General features: G+C 36.9%; 1 protein-coding gene across 1 annotated transcript in view; it reads left to right on the forward strand.

Annotated features, from left to right (window-relative positions):
- The first annotated feature begins 1,336 nt into the window (after positions 1-1,336).
- Positions 1,337-16,639, forward strand: part of NYAP2 (neuronal tyrosine-phosphorylated phosphoinositide-3-kinase adaptor 2) — a 279,845-nt gene continuing 264,542 nt past the window's right edge. Inside the window, exons 1-2 of the mRNA XM_037849647.1 lie at positions 1,337-1,440; positions 9,437-9,674. Of these exons, the coding sequence (XP_037705575.1) occupies positions 9,454-9,674 (221 nt within the window). The 5' untranslated portion in view covers positions 1,337-1,440; positions 9,437-9,453. The remainder of the gene's footprint in view (positions 1,441-9,436; positions 9,675-16,639) is intronic.

Raw genomic sequence — 16,639 nt, forward strand, 5'->3', positions numbered from 1 at the left:
GGGCTAGTTTTGTTCTCATGCCATGGGAGCAGGTGGCATGAAGCTGTTTTGATGAGGTTAAAAGACTCCTCCCCTCTCTCCCCAAGCAGCAGCCTGATGTACGTCAGCAGTAATTGTGTGCATGGCTCTGGCTCGGCTGCACAGGGAGGATAGAGGCAAAATTGATATCAAATAAGGGTATCAAACTGAGATCTGAATGTTCCATTTAAGTTGCTCATTTTCATTAGCCATGCCAGGGGCGAAAAGCTTACCACGTAAACATCCTCTGTAGTAAGATCATTTGTTTTTTTATGGAGTTATATTTTTCCTCTCCATAAAAGACTGAATTAGTGTTGTAGTAGATATAAATGACAGGATTTCTTTACCTTTTTTCATTTTTTAATTTGCTAATCGTACCAGAGCAGTTAGATAAAAGAAAGAGGATCTGTTGCCTAGCTGGGAGGACTTTAATGAGAATGGGAGCCCCCAGGGAGCCGAAATCCGAAGTAGAACGGTGCTGCCTTCGGGTTTCTTGTCATTTCTTCAGTTGCGTCTTCGCCTCCCCTTTTCCGCGGGGCCTAGTGAGCAGGAACTATCCAAGGTGCTAGAATGCTGACCGCTTTGCCGTTCAATGCAGACGGATCGCAGAAACAGAAAGATTACTGCTTATTTCGGAAGGTAGGTTCTTTGTTTCAGAATCCCTGATTAATCAGCAGCAGCATCAACAGACTGAGGCAGCTGGAGTGGAGAGAGAGAAGCAGGAAGGGAGGGAGTCAGGGGCAGGGAGGGGAGGGAGGGAAGGGAGAGAGCGAGAGCGAGCTGGTTGTCACGGGGGAGGGACGAAGCCACAAGCTAGGTTGCTCCAAACCTTCTGCATGTAAGTGGCAATGAGCAAGAGCATCTTTTTGGCTGAACGGAGACATTTAGAAAAGATGTTTCTGATTTTTGGTTCCCATTTATTTTTGTCTTCACAGAATATAATCAAATGAGGTACCTTAGCCAGCCTGGATGATTGCTTCGGGTCTTGTAATCATCTGTGTAACAAAGTGGGTAAAAATCATTCCATTTCTTCCCTGCTGGACCTGGAAGGAGAGGGGCTGTGTGTTCATCCCCACCCATTAGCTATGCCCTCTTTTCTCCGAATGTCGGTTTAAGGAAGCAAGCACCTGCCTTCTGCCACTGCATCTTCCTAGCAAACTTTAAAGGCCATTTTATCCAATAGGAAGAACATCAATCATGCTCTGATCTCTAGTGATGAAGAATCTGGGAGTGAACACTTTTCCCATCCAGATACGATGCACTTTAATTGAAGAAAAACTGAACTGAACTACAAGACTCTTTCTTATGGTGCTGGATTACTTCTGCAGAACTGCCCTGCAATCAACTGCGAGAGAGGGCTCTGACAGACACAAGTCACCTTCTGATTATTGCACTAAGCTCTCCCTGGGGACTTAAATTTTGGTATGTATCTCATTTTTCAGATTCTCTAAGCATGCTAATTGAATCCAGCACTAAATAGATCAAGCAAGCTGGTTATGAAATGGAATGGATTTTAGCTAGGGATACTTAATGCTGAAGTTTGCATATCTTATTAGATGGAGCAGAAATAAAGCCACAACGAAGGCATCCAGAGCTTTAATGAGCCTCAGGCCAGTTTGTGCCCTTTCACCCACTTAGTTGCATTACCACGGAAATGATTAAACTAGATTTTCGTTGGTAAAAAAGCAATGTTGAATTATTAAAAGCTTTGAAAATATTTCCAGGGTATTAATTGGCATTCACAATATGCTTACTAGCTATTTATCTGCTATTCCATATCATAAATATTTTACAAGTCTCTTAGCACGTTTGTGCCAGCAGTGAGAGCCCAATTTTACCTTCTCAAAAATGAAGGCACATTAGAAAAAAAAAAAAACAACCCCAAAACTATCAGACATACACCAAAGCTGAAACTGCTTCTTCCTAACTGATTAAATATTACTTGCCTTGAGAAACATTTTTTAATACCAATGAATATCAGGAAGACTTGATTAGTCTCATCAAAATTATTATTTTCTGTGGAACTCCAGGTGGACTTGGTTTACTTGGGACACCTCCATATTTTGTAGGGGTGTGTCCTTCCTAATTCTTCCACCTACCAACCGTATTTTAATATAAGCAGTGTAGATACTCCGTATCTGGAAGAATTTGTTATATGAAATAAAATTGTTCATTCTAATTAGGAAATCCTAAAGTTGTTTTGTCAACAAAGAACTAGATTTTTCCTCCTTTATAGCCCAAAATAAGGAAATCTAATTGAATAGTTTACACAATGTAGTTTTGGTCATTTCAACATGCAAGAATTTATAACCAAGTTGTGTGGACTAATGAATGTAAAGCCACAGTGAAAATTAATTCCTCTCCTAATTCTTTATATTTTAGAAAATGTTCCAATTTATTTTCCATACTGTCAAGTACCAATTACACAACTTAATATGAGAGAATGCAAGCCACAAATGCTGAAATCATTTTTTTTTCATGAGGAAAGTGCAACATATGCATGCCACCTCAGCAATGAAAAGGACTTTGTGAAGGACATTGACAGTTTAGAAAATTAATGGGAAAAGATCTGAGAAAAATATTATAACTTCACAAGAGATGGTAGAGGAACCCAAGGACTTGAACACCTTGAAAGTTTAGAGGGAAAAGAAAGGTAAACATCCTAGAGACAAGAAGGCTGAGTATTGCTTAGAAAACTACATAAATCAAAGACTCCCAATTTTCTATTGTAGCTTCAGTTAGCAATTTAATAAAATAACTATATCTGCTTTATAAGTGCTGCCTTGTAAGTATCTGAAACATTGTCCAAAGGCTCAGAAAAGTACTTCAGCCTTTGGTATTCTGCATGAGTTCCTAATATTACTGGAATAGTGCAGTCTCTTTAAACTGTGAGCAAATAACTCCATGACAATCTGGAAGTAGGGGGAAGATAACCAATTTACAGTGCTACTACATGACCATGGTTTATGCCCATTTTACCCAGTTTTGGAAGGGAGGTAGTAGAGGAAAAACTCACTGCAAACTAATCTTCTTACTGAGAAAAAAGCAATCAGTGTCTTTGTAGTCACTTCAACAGCTTTCTTGGTTTTAACTTCAAAATTTCCCATTTTGGGCAGAACAGCTGCATTTCAATGACACTAAGAATGAGAAAATGAGTGTGACCATTTGTGAGGTTGGGAGTAGGGTTTCAGGCATAATCAAAGTGAAATTATGGACTCATTTTTGACAGATTTTCTCAGAAAACAATTTTCATGTGGTTTGTATGAGTTATGGGATATAACCAAGGGATCTATTCTGTTGTCTTGGTCCTACATGAAGTCAGCAAATTTGAGATATTAATTTGCATACATATTTACATATGTATATGGAAACTGATTATTTAAATATTTATATTTTGAAACATCCCATGTTTTCAAATGGTTCTGACTACATGCAAAAATTGTAAAACATCTTTTTTTTTCATGCTGGACATACAAAAAAATTGCCTTGGGAAACTTTTGTTTGGATCAATACTGAGATTAGGATTCTCTGTCTCAGAGGTGATGCAATGGTTGGAAAAAGTGGGAGGGAAAATCAAATTCAAATAACTGAAATTCTAATAACTCTCACAGCATTGAGGCAGGTGCAGTTTGAAAACATCAGAAATGAATAAATGGTGGAGACTTAAAAACTTGCCCATATGCAAATAAAATGAATAATGTAAATATGAAATGATCACAAAATGTCTAGGCTTTCCATCAGAAAATTTGATCCCTTGTATGTTCCTGCTTGACCTAAATAACATTACAATAATGGCACAGCATAAACTTTGCCTTATTTTATATCATATTTTATATCTTATTTTATATCATAGGGCTAACTAGTCTAAAATGTAAAAATCTTCAAGAATTTCAAGAATTGGGGAGTGATTCTGTCCCAAACCAGTGACTTTTCTTCCTTTACCATTCAGTGTATGTGGCAAAAGTCCCTATTGATGGAATCATCACAACTTTATATCTTGGAAAATCAAAATTTCAGATGGATAACTACTCCATTTCAGAAATTCTGGGTAAACACTCTAGGAAGACAGAAAGAACCTGTGCCCATGAAGGGCAGTGGACTAATTCCCTCAGATGACACTGATATACATAGAAAGAACTCTGCTTTTAGTAAATGGTAAATGAACCAGCAGAAGATTCTGCCCAACAATCACTGCACACAGGCACTTGAGCAGATCTTGATGGACACAGATAGTTGTTATCACATGCATGGAATTACATTAAAGGAGGAATTTGTTCTGAAATGTAAGAAAAAGGAAGATAAATTCTTAAGCATGTATGAAAAGTAAGCTGGCATGCCTAATATTTATCTGACTCACTTTGTACATCTTGTCTTTAGCAACAGCCTGTAATTAATCAAAGTCCCCCATGCCATGGGGGAACCCAATCTTGACACCAGTTGGTGTCACATTAAATGTTCTCTGGTAAATTTGAGGCCATGTAAAACTGACCTAAATTTACAAAGGGAGTATTCCACATAAATGAATGATCTTAATTAATTTTTTTGCATACACTTAGTTTTCAAAAATGCTTCCAAAGTTTTTGTTTTGTTTTGTTTTTTTTGGCTTTCACACTAAAAGCCATATAGTTTCTCAGCTTCTTGCATCACTTGGATGAAAACACTAGCTATAGAAAGATAGAATAAAGGAAATGAATTTTTTATATTTCCATGGATTCCATTTGCACCAACTTATGTATATTTTATGATCTGCAAATCTATGTAATAGATAGTTTTATCTAAGTGGAAACAATTGTAAAGAAATAGAATGTTACTTGCAGCTCATTAGTAAGATACAGTGATGGTCTCATACAAAGAAAATAAGAAAATGTTTAACTCAATAAAAAGTTAAATGCTTAATTTTAAATATGGGCTGAATCCCACCAATATGAACTGGTGCATCTTAGCTGGGTAGAGTAAAATTTCAAAATTTGGGAGATGTCACAATATTATCCAAAGAAACCTTTGTGAAGGGTGTGGTCAGCAGAAAATAAGAAGAGTCAGAGGGTAAAATCAAATGAAGCTGAACAATTACAATCCAGTTGTATTTAAGCCAATATCTGTAGCTTTTATTAGAATGGTAATGATTCTAAATACAGCAATCCAAAAATTAGACAAAAGGAGTCTCATGAATGCAGAACACAGTTTTGGAGGAAAGGCTGAGTGAAGACATGGAGGTGTCCATGGATTATACGGGATTCAGATAGCAGTCATTTTAGATGCTTTTCCCAAAAGAGTCCCTGGCACCTAAAAGTAAAAATAAAAGCGCTACCTGCAGATAAGCACAATGACTGGTGTTTAGAAAGACGTAAATTAAAAACACCGAGGGCTTGTGTTTAAAACCCAAATACCAATAGGGGTGAGGCGGTAGTGTAGACAAGCTAGGGAAGCTGGCTCAGAGTCGGACCTACCAGAGAATGGTAAGGATGGGAGAGCTCTGGAGAAATCTGCTTTGATGGAAGGGTCTGTGCTTTGCCTGCTCAGGCCAATGGATGCTAAGGTTTAGTGTTAACCGATTTATTAATTTTTTAAAAGAGAATCCAGAAATCTAGATTTTGGCATGAAATCTCACAAATTGTAAATGTTGGCCACAAATTTCAAGGGGGAAAAAACAATACTGTATAGTCCCCCCAAAATACGTCTCCCTGGAAGATGAAGACCATGGATGCCAGTTTTCAACCAGTGTTCTAGAGGGACTAAAATGTCAAATTTGTTTGAGCAAAAATAGCTGTAGACACATAAAAGTAAAAAATGAAATATTTGTGGGTAGGAAAAGCAAAAGTTCCCCTTCAATCTCTCCAACTTTGCTCTCATAAATATCCCATGTATTATCTGGGGTCTGGTAAGAGAGACTCTCCTGCTTGCTGTGATATTCCTAGAGATGCTAATTGGAGGAGAGGGGCCCATTTGCCTTGCAACAATTAGTATCTTCTATGATGTTGACATTAGGAATCCGGTTCTCAAGATAAGCCTTTGAAAATGCTTGTATACTTACATGATAGTCTTTCAAGGGCCAGAGATGAATTTGAGTTAATATGCAGTATTCGAAATGCAGCTGCATTTTTGGTGGTATAGAAAATAACCTTATTTGACATTTATCTTAGGCATAAATATAAACTTTTGAAAGATAAGCAAATTTATGATCACACTTGTCTGTGGGTTCTAACTACATCAGAATCGCAATTGTGATAAGGTGCACACCTGATATGAGGTTGCTTTTCTTTAGTGAGATAATGAATCTGTCCATAATTCAGTTGTCTTGGAAGAATGGAGTCTAAAAACTTGAGAGGTGGGTGGTGCATCATAGCCCATATATCCCAAAGCCCTTATTTTCTAGATGTGGAAAATGTGGCAAAAAGAATCAGTGGCTTGTCCACATATATTTGCTTAGAGGGAAAACCCATTAACCTCTTTCTTGCCTCATAGTGATGGCTGCATTTAATGAGCACATATGCATTTTTTAACTGAATGGTCACAACAAAGTAAGGAACTTAGCGTGATCCCAATCTCTGTTTACAAATTGTAGAAACTGAAGCTTAGAGTCATGGCCCTTTTGGAGCCTTAGTTGGGATTTTAGGCCATATTGCTGGACAACTTGGCTGTGCCCTTGAGACTGACTCCCCTGCATTACAAACTACCATTTGCAGGTGGATGAGTGGCAGGAGAGTGTGATGCTTAAACATTGACAGTGTCCATGTACATTTTTGAAGCCCAGCTATAACTATTGAAAAGTGTTTCTTGTGTGCCCTCAAAAATGGTAGCAATAAACCATGACAAACTAATGAAACCCACCACAGACATCTGAATCAGTGCCCTATTCACACGACATTGGAATTGTTTATTTGTTGTACTCTTATATGACACTGTAAAATCGAGGGGTGGTGCACAATTTACTTTGACTATTCTGCCTTCACCAATGCTTAGTACATAATAAGTGCACAAGAAACACCTGAATAAATGAATGATTGTAGAATTAAAAACTAGAAGTAGATGACAGAAATGTGTGAACAAGCTTTCATCCAATTTTCATTAATCTGAATTTTACTAGTTTGATAACTGCTTTTCATCTTGAAATTTTTCAACTCAGTTTTAAATCTTATAATACAAATTTCCACAATATAAATGTTTTATAATAAGATTATTTCATATTTTCTCAGGAAAAATATCATCATTTAAATTCCAGTTGCTTTGAAAGGTCACTTAGGATGATAATTTTCAGAGGTAAACAATTCATCTTGTTAGTATGTGAAATATTAAACTCTGTGGAGACTTTCTGGTGTCACTTGGTTTGAAGGAAAATTTAGGAGGACTTAAAAACCTTTGGGTAATGACTTACACAATTGGGAAATATACATTTTTGCTCAAGGGCAGAGTGGGAGTGATCAGTTTCCGCCTTGAGGCATTACCTCCAGAATCCTTGTAATACTGACTTTGCTTGCTTAACAGTGGTGGAGTTAATTGCCACAAAGTTATGCAGATCTATTTTTATCCAGGCAAACCATTTGCTGAAGGCCTCGGTAAAAGTGAATTTCCAATAGTGATAATGCTTTAGTTCTCTGACAATCATGCTCTTATATTTTTCCCCCAAAACTGGAATCATTTGTGGCATTAATTTCCTATACCTATTTCCTATTTCACCAGTTAAACATCTAACGTGATGGGCTGATATTAAACTACAATTCAATTACATGAGGTAGGTGGAATTAAAAGACCATTCCATTTACCAACCCATTAAGACTCAAAGCCAAATAAAACGTTAATTAAAAAAATCTTAAAAACTCATCGGTCAACAGACAACTCTTCTACCGTCTAATTTCAACAATCCCTCAGAGATTGGGAAGTAAATTCTTAAATTCAGGGTAGGCTTCAAATAACATATGGATTGACTGGCAATTAAAATGCTAATAAACTCTGATAGGAAGTGAAGTTTCCATAGCTAGGATCCAGGTTATGGATGATTATACCCATAGAAATATCAGAATGGAAATAATTTTTAATCGCAAAACTGGAAGTCTGAGACTTCTACATTAAGCAATCAGGCTTATAGTTTCAAAATCTGAGCCTTTGAGGAAAATTAAAGAAATAGGGTAATTTCTAACTTTTAAATGGACAACTTTCCCCACCCCCGTTAATTGATTTTGCTTCTGATTTTTCAATCTGACTCAATTATACCACTTCCTATATTACAGGGAATATGCATTTGAAGAGAGTTAAGTCTTATTAAGCTAGAAGGGTAAAATATTTCTCTTGTATGTAATTATTTAAACTTTGTTTCTATTTTTTGTCTGATTAATGCGCAATTTCTATAACTCCTGGTTTGATTGGTTCAGAGATCTCTACTTAGGCATACTGCTTTTCATAGCCTGCTTTCTTATCCATCTTTCTGTCCATTCTATATACTAATTGAACACTACTATTGCTGCCAAACTTCCTCCCACTTTTAGTATGATTATATTAGCTAACATTGATTGTGTGCTCACTATTGCCAACTCTATGCTAAGCTCTTTAGTAGTCATCACCTCTCAATTAGCATGAGGTGAGAGCTATTATTTCTATCATTTTACAGGTGACAGTAATGTGTATTTGTTAAAAGTGTTATGCTTTTGTTTTGTTTTGTTTGTCTTTATTTGATTTGCTTACTAATCCTTTCTGTGGCTCAGGATTTTAAACTTTCATGTAGCTATGATATGAAAGTTGTCACTGCTTGAATTACCAGACTGGTCAAGATTAACATGGTCCCAGTGATTTGATACCTGAGTTAGAGTCTGAAACCATTATAGAGCATCATTCTGGAAAATAATGGAGAATCATAAAAGAATTCTTGTTTAGACAAATTATATTAGAAAATATGTGTTTCCTTGATCACTGCTCTATTCTGCATGGATATTTCGGGCTCATGAATTTTAATTCAAAAGTTTAAGAAAACACATCCTTTCCAAATAATCATTTTACTTGAAATTGAACAGGAAAGTATGGTGATTGGACATAAGTGAAGCTTGGATCTGATATATCTTATTGGTATAGGGACAGATTTTGAAGAAACAAAATCATGACTCTATGTAAACCAAATGTCTGTCTTTGAACACAATAATTGCACCTTTATGTTACCTTTCAGTACAACTTTTGACCTTTGGCCTGCTGATGTTGTTGCTTTGAGACTATTTGCTACTCAGCCAAGAATCATTTAATATTTACTTCAAATAGTCTGGTTTTCTGTAATTTTGTTTGTTTGTTTGTTTGTTTTTATAAAATAGTCTTTCCAAGGAGTTTCTACCAGAAGCATGAGAGATTTGGGCTGATACATTAGAGATGTGTAGGGATAAACAGCACCTTGCTTTTATCCCTACCCTTGATGAAGGTATAATGTGTTTTCTTCCTGCAGGAAGTGCTCCTTTCTACATGATCTCCTCCAAGATGATGAGTTCTAATCCAGAAGAAGACCCTTTGGACACGTTTCTCCAGTATATTGAGGATATGGGGATGAAGGCTTATGATGGCTTGGTTATACAGAATGCATCAGACATTGCTCGAGAGAACGATCGCTTGAGAAATGAAACCAACCTGGCATATTTGAAAGAGAAGAATGAAAAACGCCGTAGACAAGAGGAAGCAATAAAACGGTAAATATAAATAAAAGTTTTATGAATTTTCGATGCACGAGGAAATCTTTGGATGCAGCAAAGGCTACAGTCAGGAAGAGGCTTGTGGAAGTTGGTCAGACTTGAGACGACATCAAAGTAGGACCTCAACTATAACAAAAACACAATCCATCTTGCTGGCAGGATCCTCACCCTAGTTGAAAGTTACTTACTTTTGTGATGTACATACAAAGTTACATAAGGGATGGGGAAAGAATTCAGTTTCCTCTAACTAAAAGCACATACTTAACAACCTCTTGGTAAAAGCACAGGGAACATACAACTCTTTAGTAGCCAAAGTTTGAAATGTCCACCTTCCATGGCCTTTGTTTATGGTTCTTACTTTATAATAGTTTGTCATCTTCCTAGATTATGACAAAGATGCATCAATAAGAATTATGTGAACCTCTGAAGGCAGGTGGAACCCTCAATGTGTGCTCTCTGTGCAGAATTTTATGGCTATTTGATCTCTTGTCTGGTACAAAATGTTCCAGGTATGTCCAAATGAAAAGACTTTATGCTCTAAAAGCTACCACCTACAAGCAAACAAATCCCAGATTGCAGCCTTCCAAATTGAGATTAAGTTTCCTAGGGCACTGAGACCAAAAGAAGGATAAACATCCTTTGATTTTTCAAAGTAATGTTATGGTGTTTTTTCAGCCTGTGTACGGGAGTGTGTGTGTGTGTGTGTGTGTGTATGTGTGTGTGTCTTCCGATGCTAACAGTATATATGCATATTTGTCCTCTTTCTTCAAACGAGTCCAGTTACTAAGTGCAAATATCCAGAATTTAAGAAAGCAAATCATATCAATCGGCTAGATAACTGAATAATAATAGCTATGGTATGTTGCTATTCGGTTAGTGGGCTTGTCATCAAATCAGCCATTAATAATTTTACTTTTGCTTACTCTCTGGGAACATCATAATACTATGGAAGAGACATGAATTATCTTAAGATGAACCATTCATTCATATAGCTAGGTTAGTACACTACTTCAATATTTAAGGGCAAGTAACTTTGTATTTTTATTTAAAAAGTGATTTGCATATTTGGGAAACATTTTCACAATTTCATATATTTCTCTTTAAGGTCAATTTATTTGTTGTTGGGGACAGGGTTATTTTTTATTTCCACCCAATTTTAGTTGGTATCACAGATACTTTGCCGGGGTACACTAAATAAGTTTTTCTTAGACAAATTTTTTTGTGAAGTAGTTCTCATGGACTTTCCTGTATACTTGAACATTTTGTTTTACTTTTATGAGCCTGAATTTTCTAAATTTCACAATATAAATGATGGTCTATATGATTTCTAAAGTAACTTCAGTCCTAAAATCTAAAGTTCTCCATTCTTGGCATTAAAACTCAGCAATTCATTCTCTTTTTTATAATTAAATAAATTGAATTATTTGCTGAGTCATTGGATTAGATTTTACAGAGCATCTAAAACATGCTTATCACTATACTATTAGCTTCTGTGTTTCATTAATAACCTTCAGAGGATTTATAGCTAAAGAGTCGTGGGGATTAAGACAACTAATAAAGCTATATTTTAGATGATTTACTGTACAAGTGTGCAAAGGGGGCATAGCAAACATCTCCAAGGAAGTCTAAAGTCCAAGAAACAGTAGAGCAAGATTAAGTTATGTGGAGAGAGAGTAAAACTGTGTCATTACATAATATGTAAGGTCCATGAAATTCAGTTATGTGAACTTTGAGTTGGTTCCAGTTAGGTTAATGAAGCAATATTTTCCAGAATTATGTTACCAAACCATAAAAGTAAAGATAGTTCAGATCGCACATTAAATTGAGAAATTCCAAATATTCTGGACACATTTACTTCCACATTATCCCCTCAGCAGAAGACAAAATTCTAGTCTAGCCTGTTTGAGAATAGATAAAAGGACTGTAGCAAATCACCAATCATATGCTGTTCTAATTGGTGTTATCCACCACAGAATTTTGAAGGCTTTTACTTTATGTCAACCTAGGGGCAATGAGATTGCAGATGATCAAATGATTCAGAATTTGTCCCCAGTTGTGGGTATACTGTTCTTCCCCACCTCCCCACTTCCTAGATGTAGGGATATCAACTAGTAGTAAACAGACAGTCAGGTCCTAAAAGAGTAGGTGTATGTCCAAGTTGAATTCTGATCCCACCCCTGAAAGAAGGGGACGAGGGCAACTCTATTCCTGGCAGAGAGGACTGGTGTTGGCCAAGTGAGAGAGACAGAGCATTCTCTGAACCGAGGTCAAGGTGATTAGAGGCAATGAGCAAATGGCACAAACGATATTAGATGTGGTTGCTGATGTCCAAGCTACAATGTAAGTTTTGTGAGAAGAATGACTCTGTTTTCCTATTCGGTTTTTAAAAAAGGGCGCAAAGAATACTTGTTGCTCTATAAACACTTTCTCTCCAACATATTCATTGATCATATAAATATTTATTGAAATTTTACTAAGTGCCAGGCAGTGTACTAGATTTTGATGAGATTACAATAAACAGACAAAGTTCCTTGCCATAAGGTAGCTTCAGTCTTTAGGGAGGAGCAAAGAAGAGACAGCACTGAACAAGTAAGTAAAGTGTGCGTACATATATATGACAGGTAGTGATAATTTTTACACTGTAAACAAAGCATGGTATGGGAAGACAGATCAAAACAGAGGCCAGAAAAGTCCTCTTAAATAAAAAGACATTTGAGCAGAGATCTGAGGCAGTGAAGGATACTGCCAGAGATATGAGCATTATCTGGATATCTGGGGGAAGAACATTCCAGGCTGTCAGAAGAGCAAGCACACAAATCCTGAGGACATACATGCTTGGTGTATCCACCGAGAGTACAAGGCTAATATGTCTGTTGCTTAGTGGTGGAGGTAAAGACTGATAGAGTATAAGTTCAGACCGGTGGAGCACAAACTATTGTAATTCCTTGTAGGTGCTTGGATTTTACACTGAAGGAAAAAAATTTCCACTGGAAAGTTTTGAGTAGAGGTGTGGCATGTTCTGACTGAATATTTTATGAGGATTTTTCTGGTTTCTGTGTGTTAGATGGATGGGACATGGTTGGATGCAAGAAATTCAAATGGAAAGTGTTGGCAATAATCCAAGTGAAAGAAGATAGTAGTTTGGACCCAAGGTGGTAGTTAGCAGTGATGGTAGTGCAAGGTGATCGTATTATGGACATAATCAGAATTTGCTGATGGATGAGATTGAGAGAAAGTCATCAAAAATGTCTCTCAAGTTTGTTTCATTGCTGTTTTGTGTTTATTCTGTTTGGTTTTGTTTCTACCTGAACAACTAGAAGAATAATGTTTCCGCTTAGTGAAATGGTAAAGACTAGAGGAGGAGCAAGTCTAAGGAACTCAATTTTCTTCTGCCAATTTTGTGAGGTCTTTTAGATATCCAAGTAGAGATTCTGGGTAGGCAGTTGGATAAAGAATCTGGAACTTATGGTAGAGGTTAAAGCTGAAAGTGTAAATATGAGAGACATCAATTTATAGATTTCATAGTCATGGTCCTAGGTGAGGACACCTAGAGCCTATATTTAGATAGAGAAGATAAAAGCACCTGGGACTGAGTCCTGGGACACCTACCTGCTTAGATGACAGGAAGAGTGGAAGTACCCAGTAAGAACAGCCAAGGAGAGAAGAGAAGATGCCCCAGAAGTGAAGTGACAAAAGTGATTCACAAAGAGAGAGAGATTTTACTGATAGATCATGTTAAGGACTGAGAATTGACCATTGACTTTTACTGTATCAGTGTTACTGACAAGAACAGTTTCAGTGAAAGACTAGGAGTGAAACCCCATGGGATTTTATTCATAAGAGAATTGCAATAAAGGAATTGCCACAGAATATATACAATTATTTTTTGGGACTTCTGAGTTTAAGAAAAATCAGGAAAAGGGGAATTAGTTTGAAGGGAGATATGGGGCCTATGGAAGTTTGTTTTGTATTATTTTTACTTTTCAGGAGGGAGAAAAATAATATATTTTAAATATGTATATGAATGATTGTAGAGGAAAGGGGAAACATAGGAGAGGGAAGGGAAAATTACTGTGAGAATGTCCTTGAATAGATGGGAAGGGATGGAATCTTAGACATCTTAGAAGCACAGAGTTCTCTGCGTTTCTAAGAGAACGGTTGCCACAGTATATGAATTAAAGATGAATGAATGAATGAATGGCCAGAGACTGGCATGACAAGTTCCCAAATCTGGTTCTGTAAAGTCAAAAGCTTAAATGGAAATGAGGAGCCAAACCATGGAGGTGAAATCTGTGGACAAACCAAAGCAGCTGAGAGTGATTAGTAAAAAAAAAGATAGAAGGGCAGAATTACAGAGAAGTCCTTTTTTCTTGTTCCTCTTTTAGCATAAGCACAGTTTAAGGTGTGGAATGGAGTGAAGGGAGCCTGGGGTTTGGGACAAGATCCAACTGGAAAATAGTGTGCTGGGAAAGTAAACCAGGATGGAAGTTAGTCTCTTGCCTGGACTGCTGGGCAGGCCACACAGGAATCAGTCCTTTCAGTACACACACAGGCCCTACCTCAAGGACATTCTTAAGTATAGACTCAAGTGGTAGCCGTAAAAATGACTACACACACATATGTGAGATGGTTGGTTGTGGGCTGCACCCCATATTTGGATGAAGTCAACCATACCCCGAACACCGTTTCTTTATTTTCCCCATAGCTGTCCATGTGTTAGGATTTCAAAGGTGTAGTATGTATCTTGCTATCTAAAAATCACCCCATTCTTTCTTGCACACCCCTCAAAACATTTTTCCAAATTCTTTGGACTCCTCATTTAAGGCGTAGATGTCTTTCTAAGAGTCAAAACACTAGGAAAGCCTCCTGAATTGTTGAAACTTCTCTGATGTCTTTCTTTTCAAGAGCAGCAGTCCATGTATAGCATGACGACATGGGCGTCTTTAGATATTGTTGGGGGGTGGGCGATGGAGACAGAGAAATGAAAGGAGCAAAGCAAGTGATATTTGGGCAGGAGGAGGAGAAAAAAGACCTCTCATATCACACTGTGTTGGGGCTGACCATGAATATCTCATTAGGTTATCCCTTCTAAGTACTCATTGTCAAGTTCAAATCCAATATCATTTTTTTCATCTGGTGTCTAGTATCCTGGGGTTCTGACACTTAAAGAAATAATAATTTCTTATTTTCTTCCTTAAGTACATTTTTGGGATTTCTTCAAATTTCCTCATAGGAAATGTAATTTTTATATTTTGGAAAAATTCACAGCAAGATTCAGTCACATGGGAATTTGGGGGTGCTATGGATGTTGACAGGAACAGAATACCCACATATAAATTTAACACATATTTTAATATCTTAAGTTTTGACATGCAATTTATGTCAAGTTGAAGAGGAAATTCATCATGGCATTAATGAATGCAGTCTAATTGATTAAAGCTATTTTACACATCAGTTATACCTTCTTAAATATATGGTATTTTATATATAAAGGCTGAATGCTTAATAATCTAAAAATGGCACATATATGACCTTGAAAAGGCACTGATGATAATTCTGTGTGAAATATGCCAGTTGCAATTTCAGAAATGTGCAGACTGCCAAGGATTGCTTAAAAAATGGAAATAGGATTTCATATATTGACCTTCTGGATCACATAGGTGCTGATTGGAGTGCCTTTTGTGCCTGAGCTGGGAAGCTTAAGACACTGAGCTCTGAGAAAAAGAATATGCCCATCATTTTCTCAGTGTTCTAAGTCACTTAGGCTTTCTGAGCCCAGTTTCTTATTTTTAAACTAACTTGAGCTCCATGTCACTGCTAACTCTCTTGTACCTTCACTTTCATTTCTCAAATGGGATTTTACTGCCAAGGCTTGTTGGGTGAAAAATCCTAAATAAATAAAAAGGGATACTGTTAGTGCTTTTTTTAACTACTTCAAATAACATTTGGTGAGAAAGAAAGAGAGACTTAAAGGAGAAAAGTTAATGGAGAATGAAAAAATTCTTTCAGGAGCTCATCATTTCTGCTATTTTAAATCCTAATGGTTTTGTGCAGGCACTGTTAAATGAGATTTACTTTTTATTAAAAAACCTATAAGAAACAAACATGCATAACCTGTAGCTTCAAACAAGTGAGTTCCCTTGAGAGGGGTGACAAATTCCTAGCTGGTCATGTGTGGAGGGGAAAAGGCATGTTTAAGAAACAGGGAGGATAAGTCAGGGTATTAAACCATTGACACAGTGTAGGCACCAACCAACAACAGGGAGGCAACTGATCAATGAGAACGAAGTCTGCCCACAAACAATGGTAAAGCGGTATCCCTGTGTACCTGTGAATACAAGTCCTGCTTCTGATGTTCACTACTAACCCACAACACCTAGTCTAGGTTGTCAAGTAAGATACTGTCTGAGGAAAATGGACAGTTGGAAAGATCATCTAGTACACCAAAAGCATGATTAGGCTCTAGGCTTCCCTTCAAGTTGATTTTTCTTTCTGGACCCTGTAACTAGCTCATTTTGTTATGAGCCATCGTAACCTGAAAACAGTATTAAAAATGTCCCTTAAATAAAAGCAACTAGCAAATTTGTTCCCAGTACATATCTTTCTGAGCATGTTTTTCACTAGGAGAATGAGTCAGATTTTTTTTTTTCCTAATGAAACAAATGCTACATTAGGGAAATCCCCCCAAACATTGTGGATCTGGGAGATAGCTCTCAACTTTAGCAAAGTGGTTCTGACACAAAGGACTACTTAGGCTGATTAGGAATGTCTCTATTCCCTGTGGGTGCCCTCAAGGGATCTATATGAGGTTATATTTCCTCTTTAAAAGTGACAGCCAGAAATGGAATTAGATTACTTACAGCTCCTTTAAAAATACATGCAATTGTATATTAGTATGTATTCTTGTAAGCTATTTATATTTCGGGGTTTTAGTATTTTTGTTACTCAAAGAGAACCAAAGG

Source organism: Choloepus didactylus, chromosome 9, assembly GCF_015220235.1.
Source record: "Choloepus didactylus isolate mChoDid1 chromosome 9, mChoDid1.pri, whole genome shotgun sequence".
Lineage (NCBI taxonomy): Eukaryota > Metazoa > Chordata > Mammalia > Pilosa > Megalonychidae > Choloepus > Choloepus didactylus.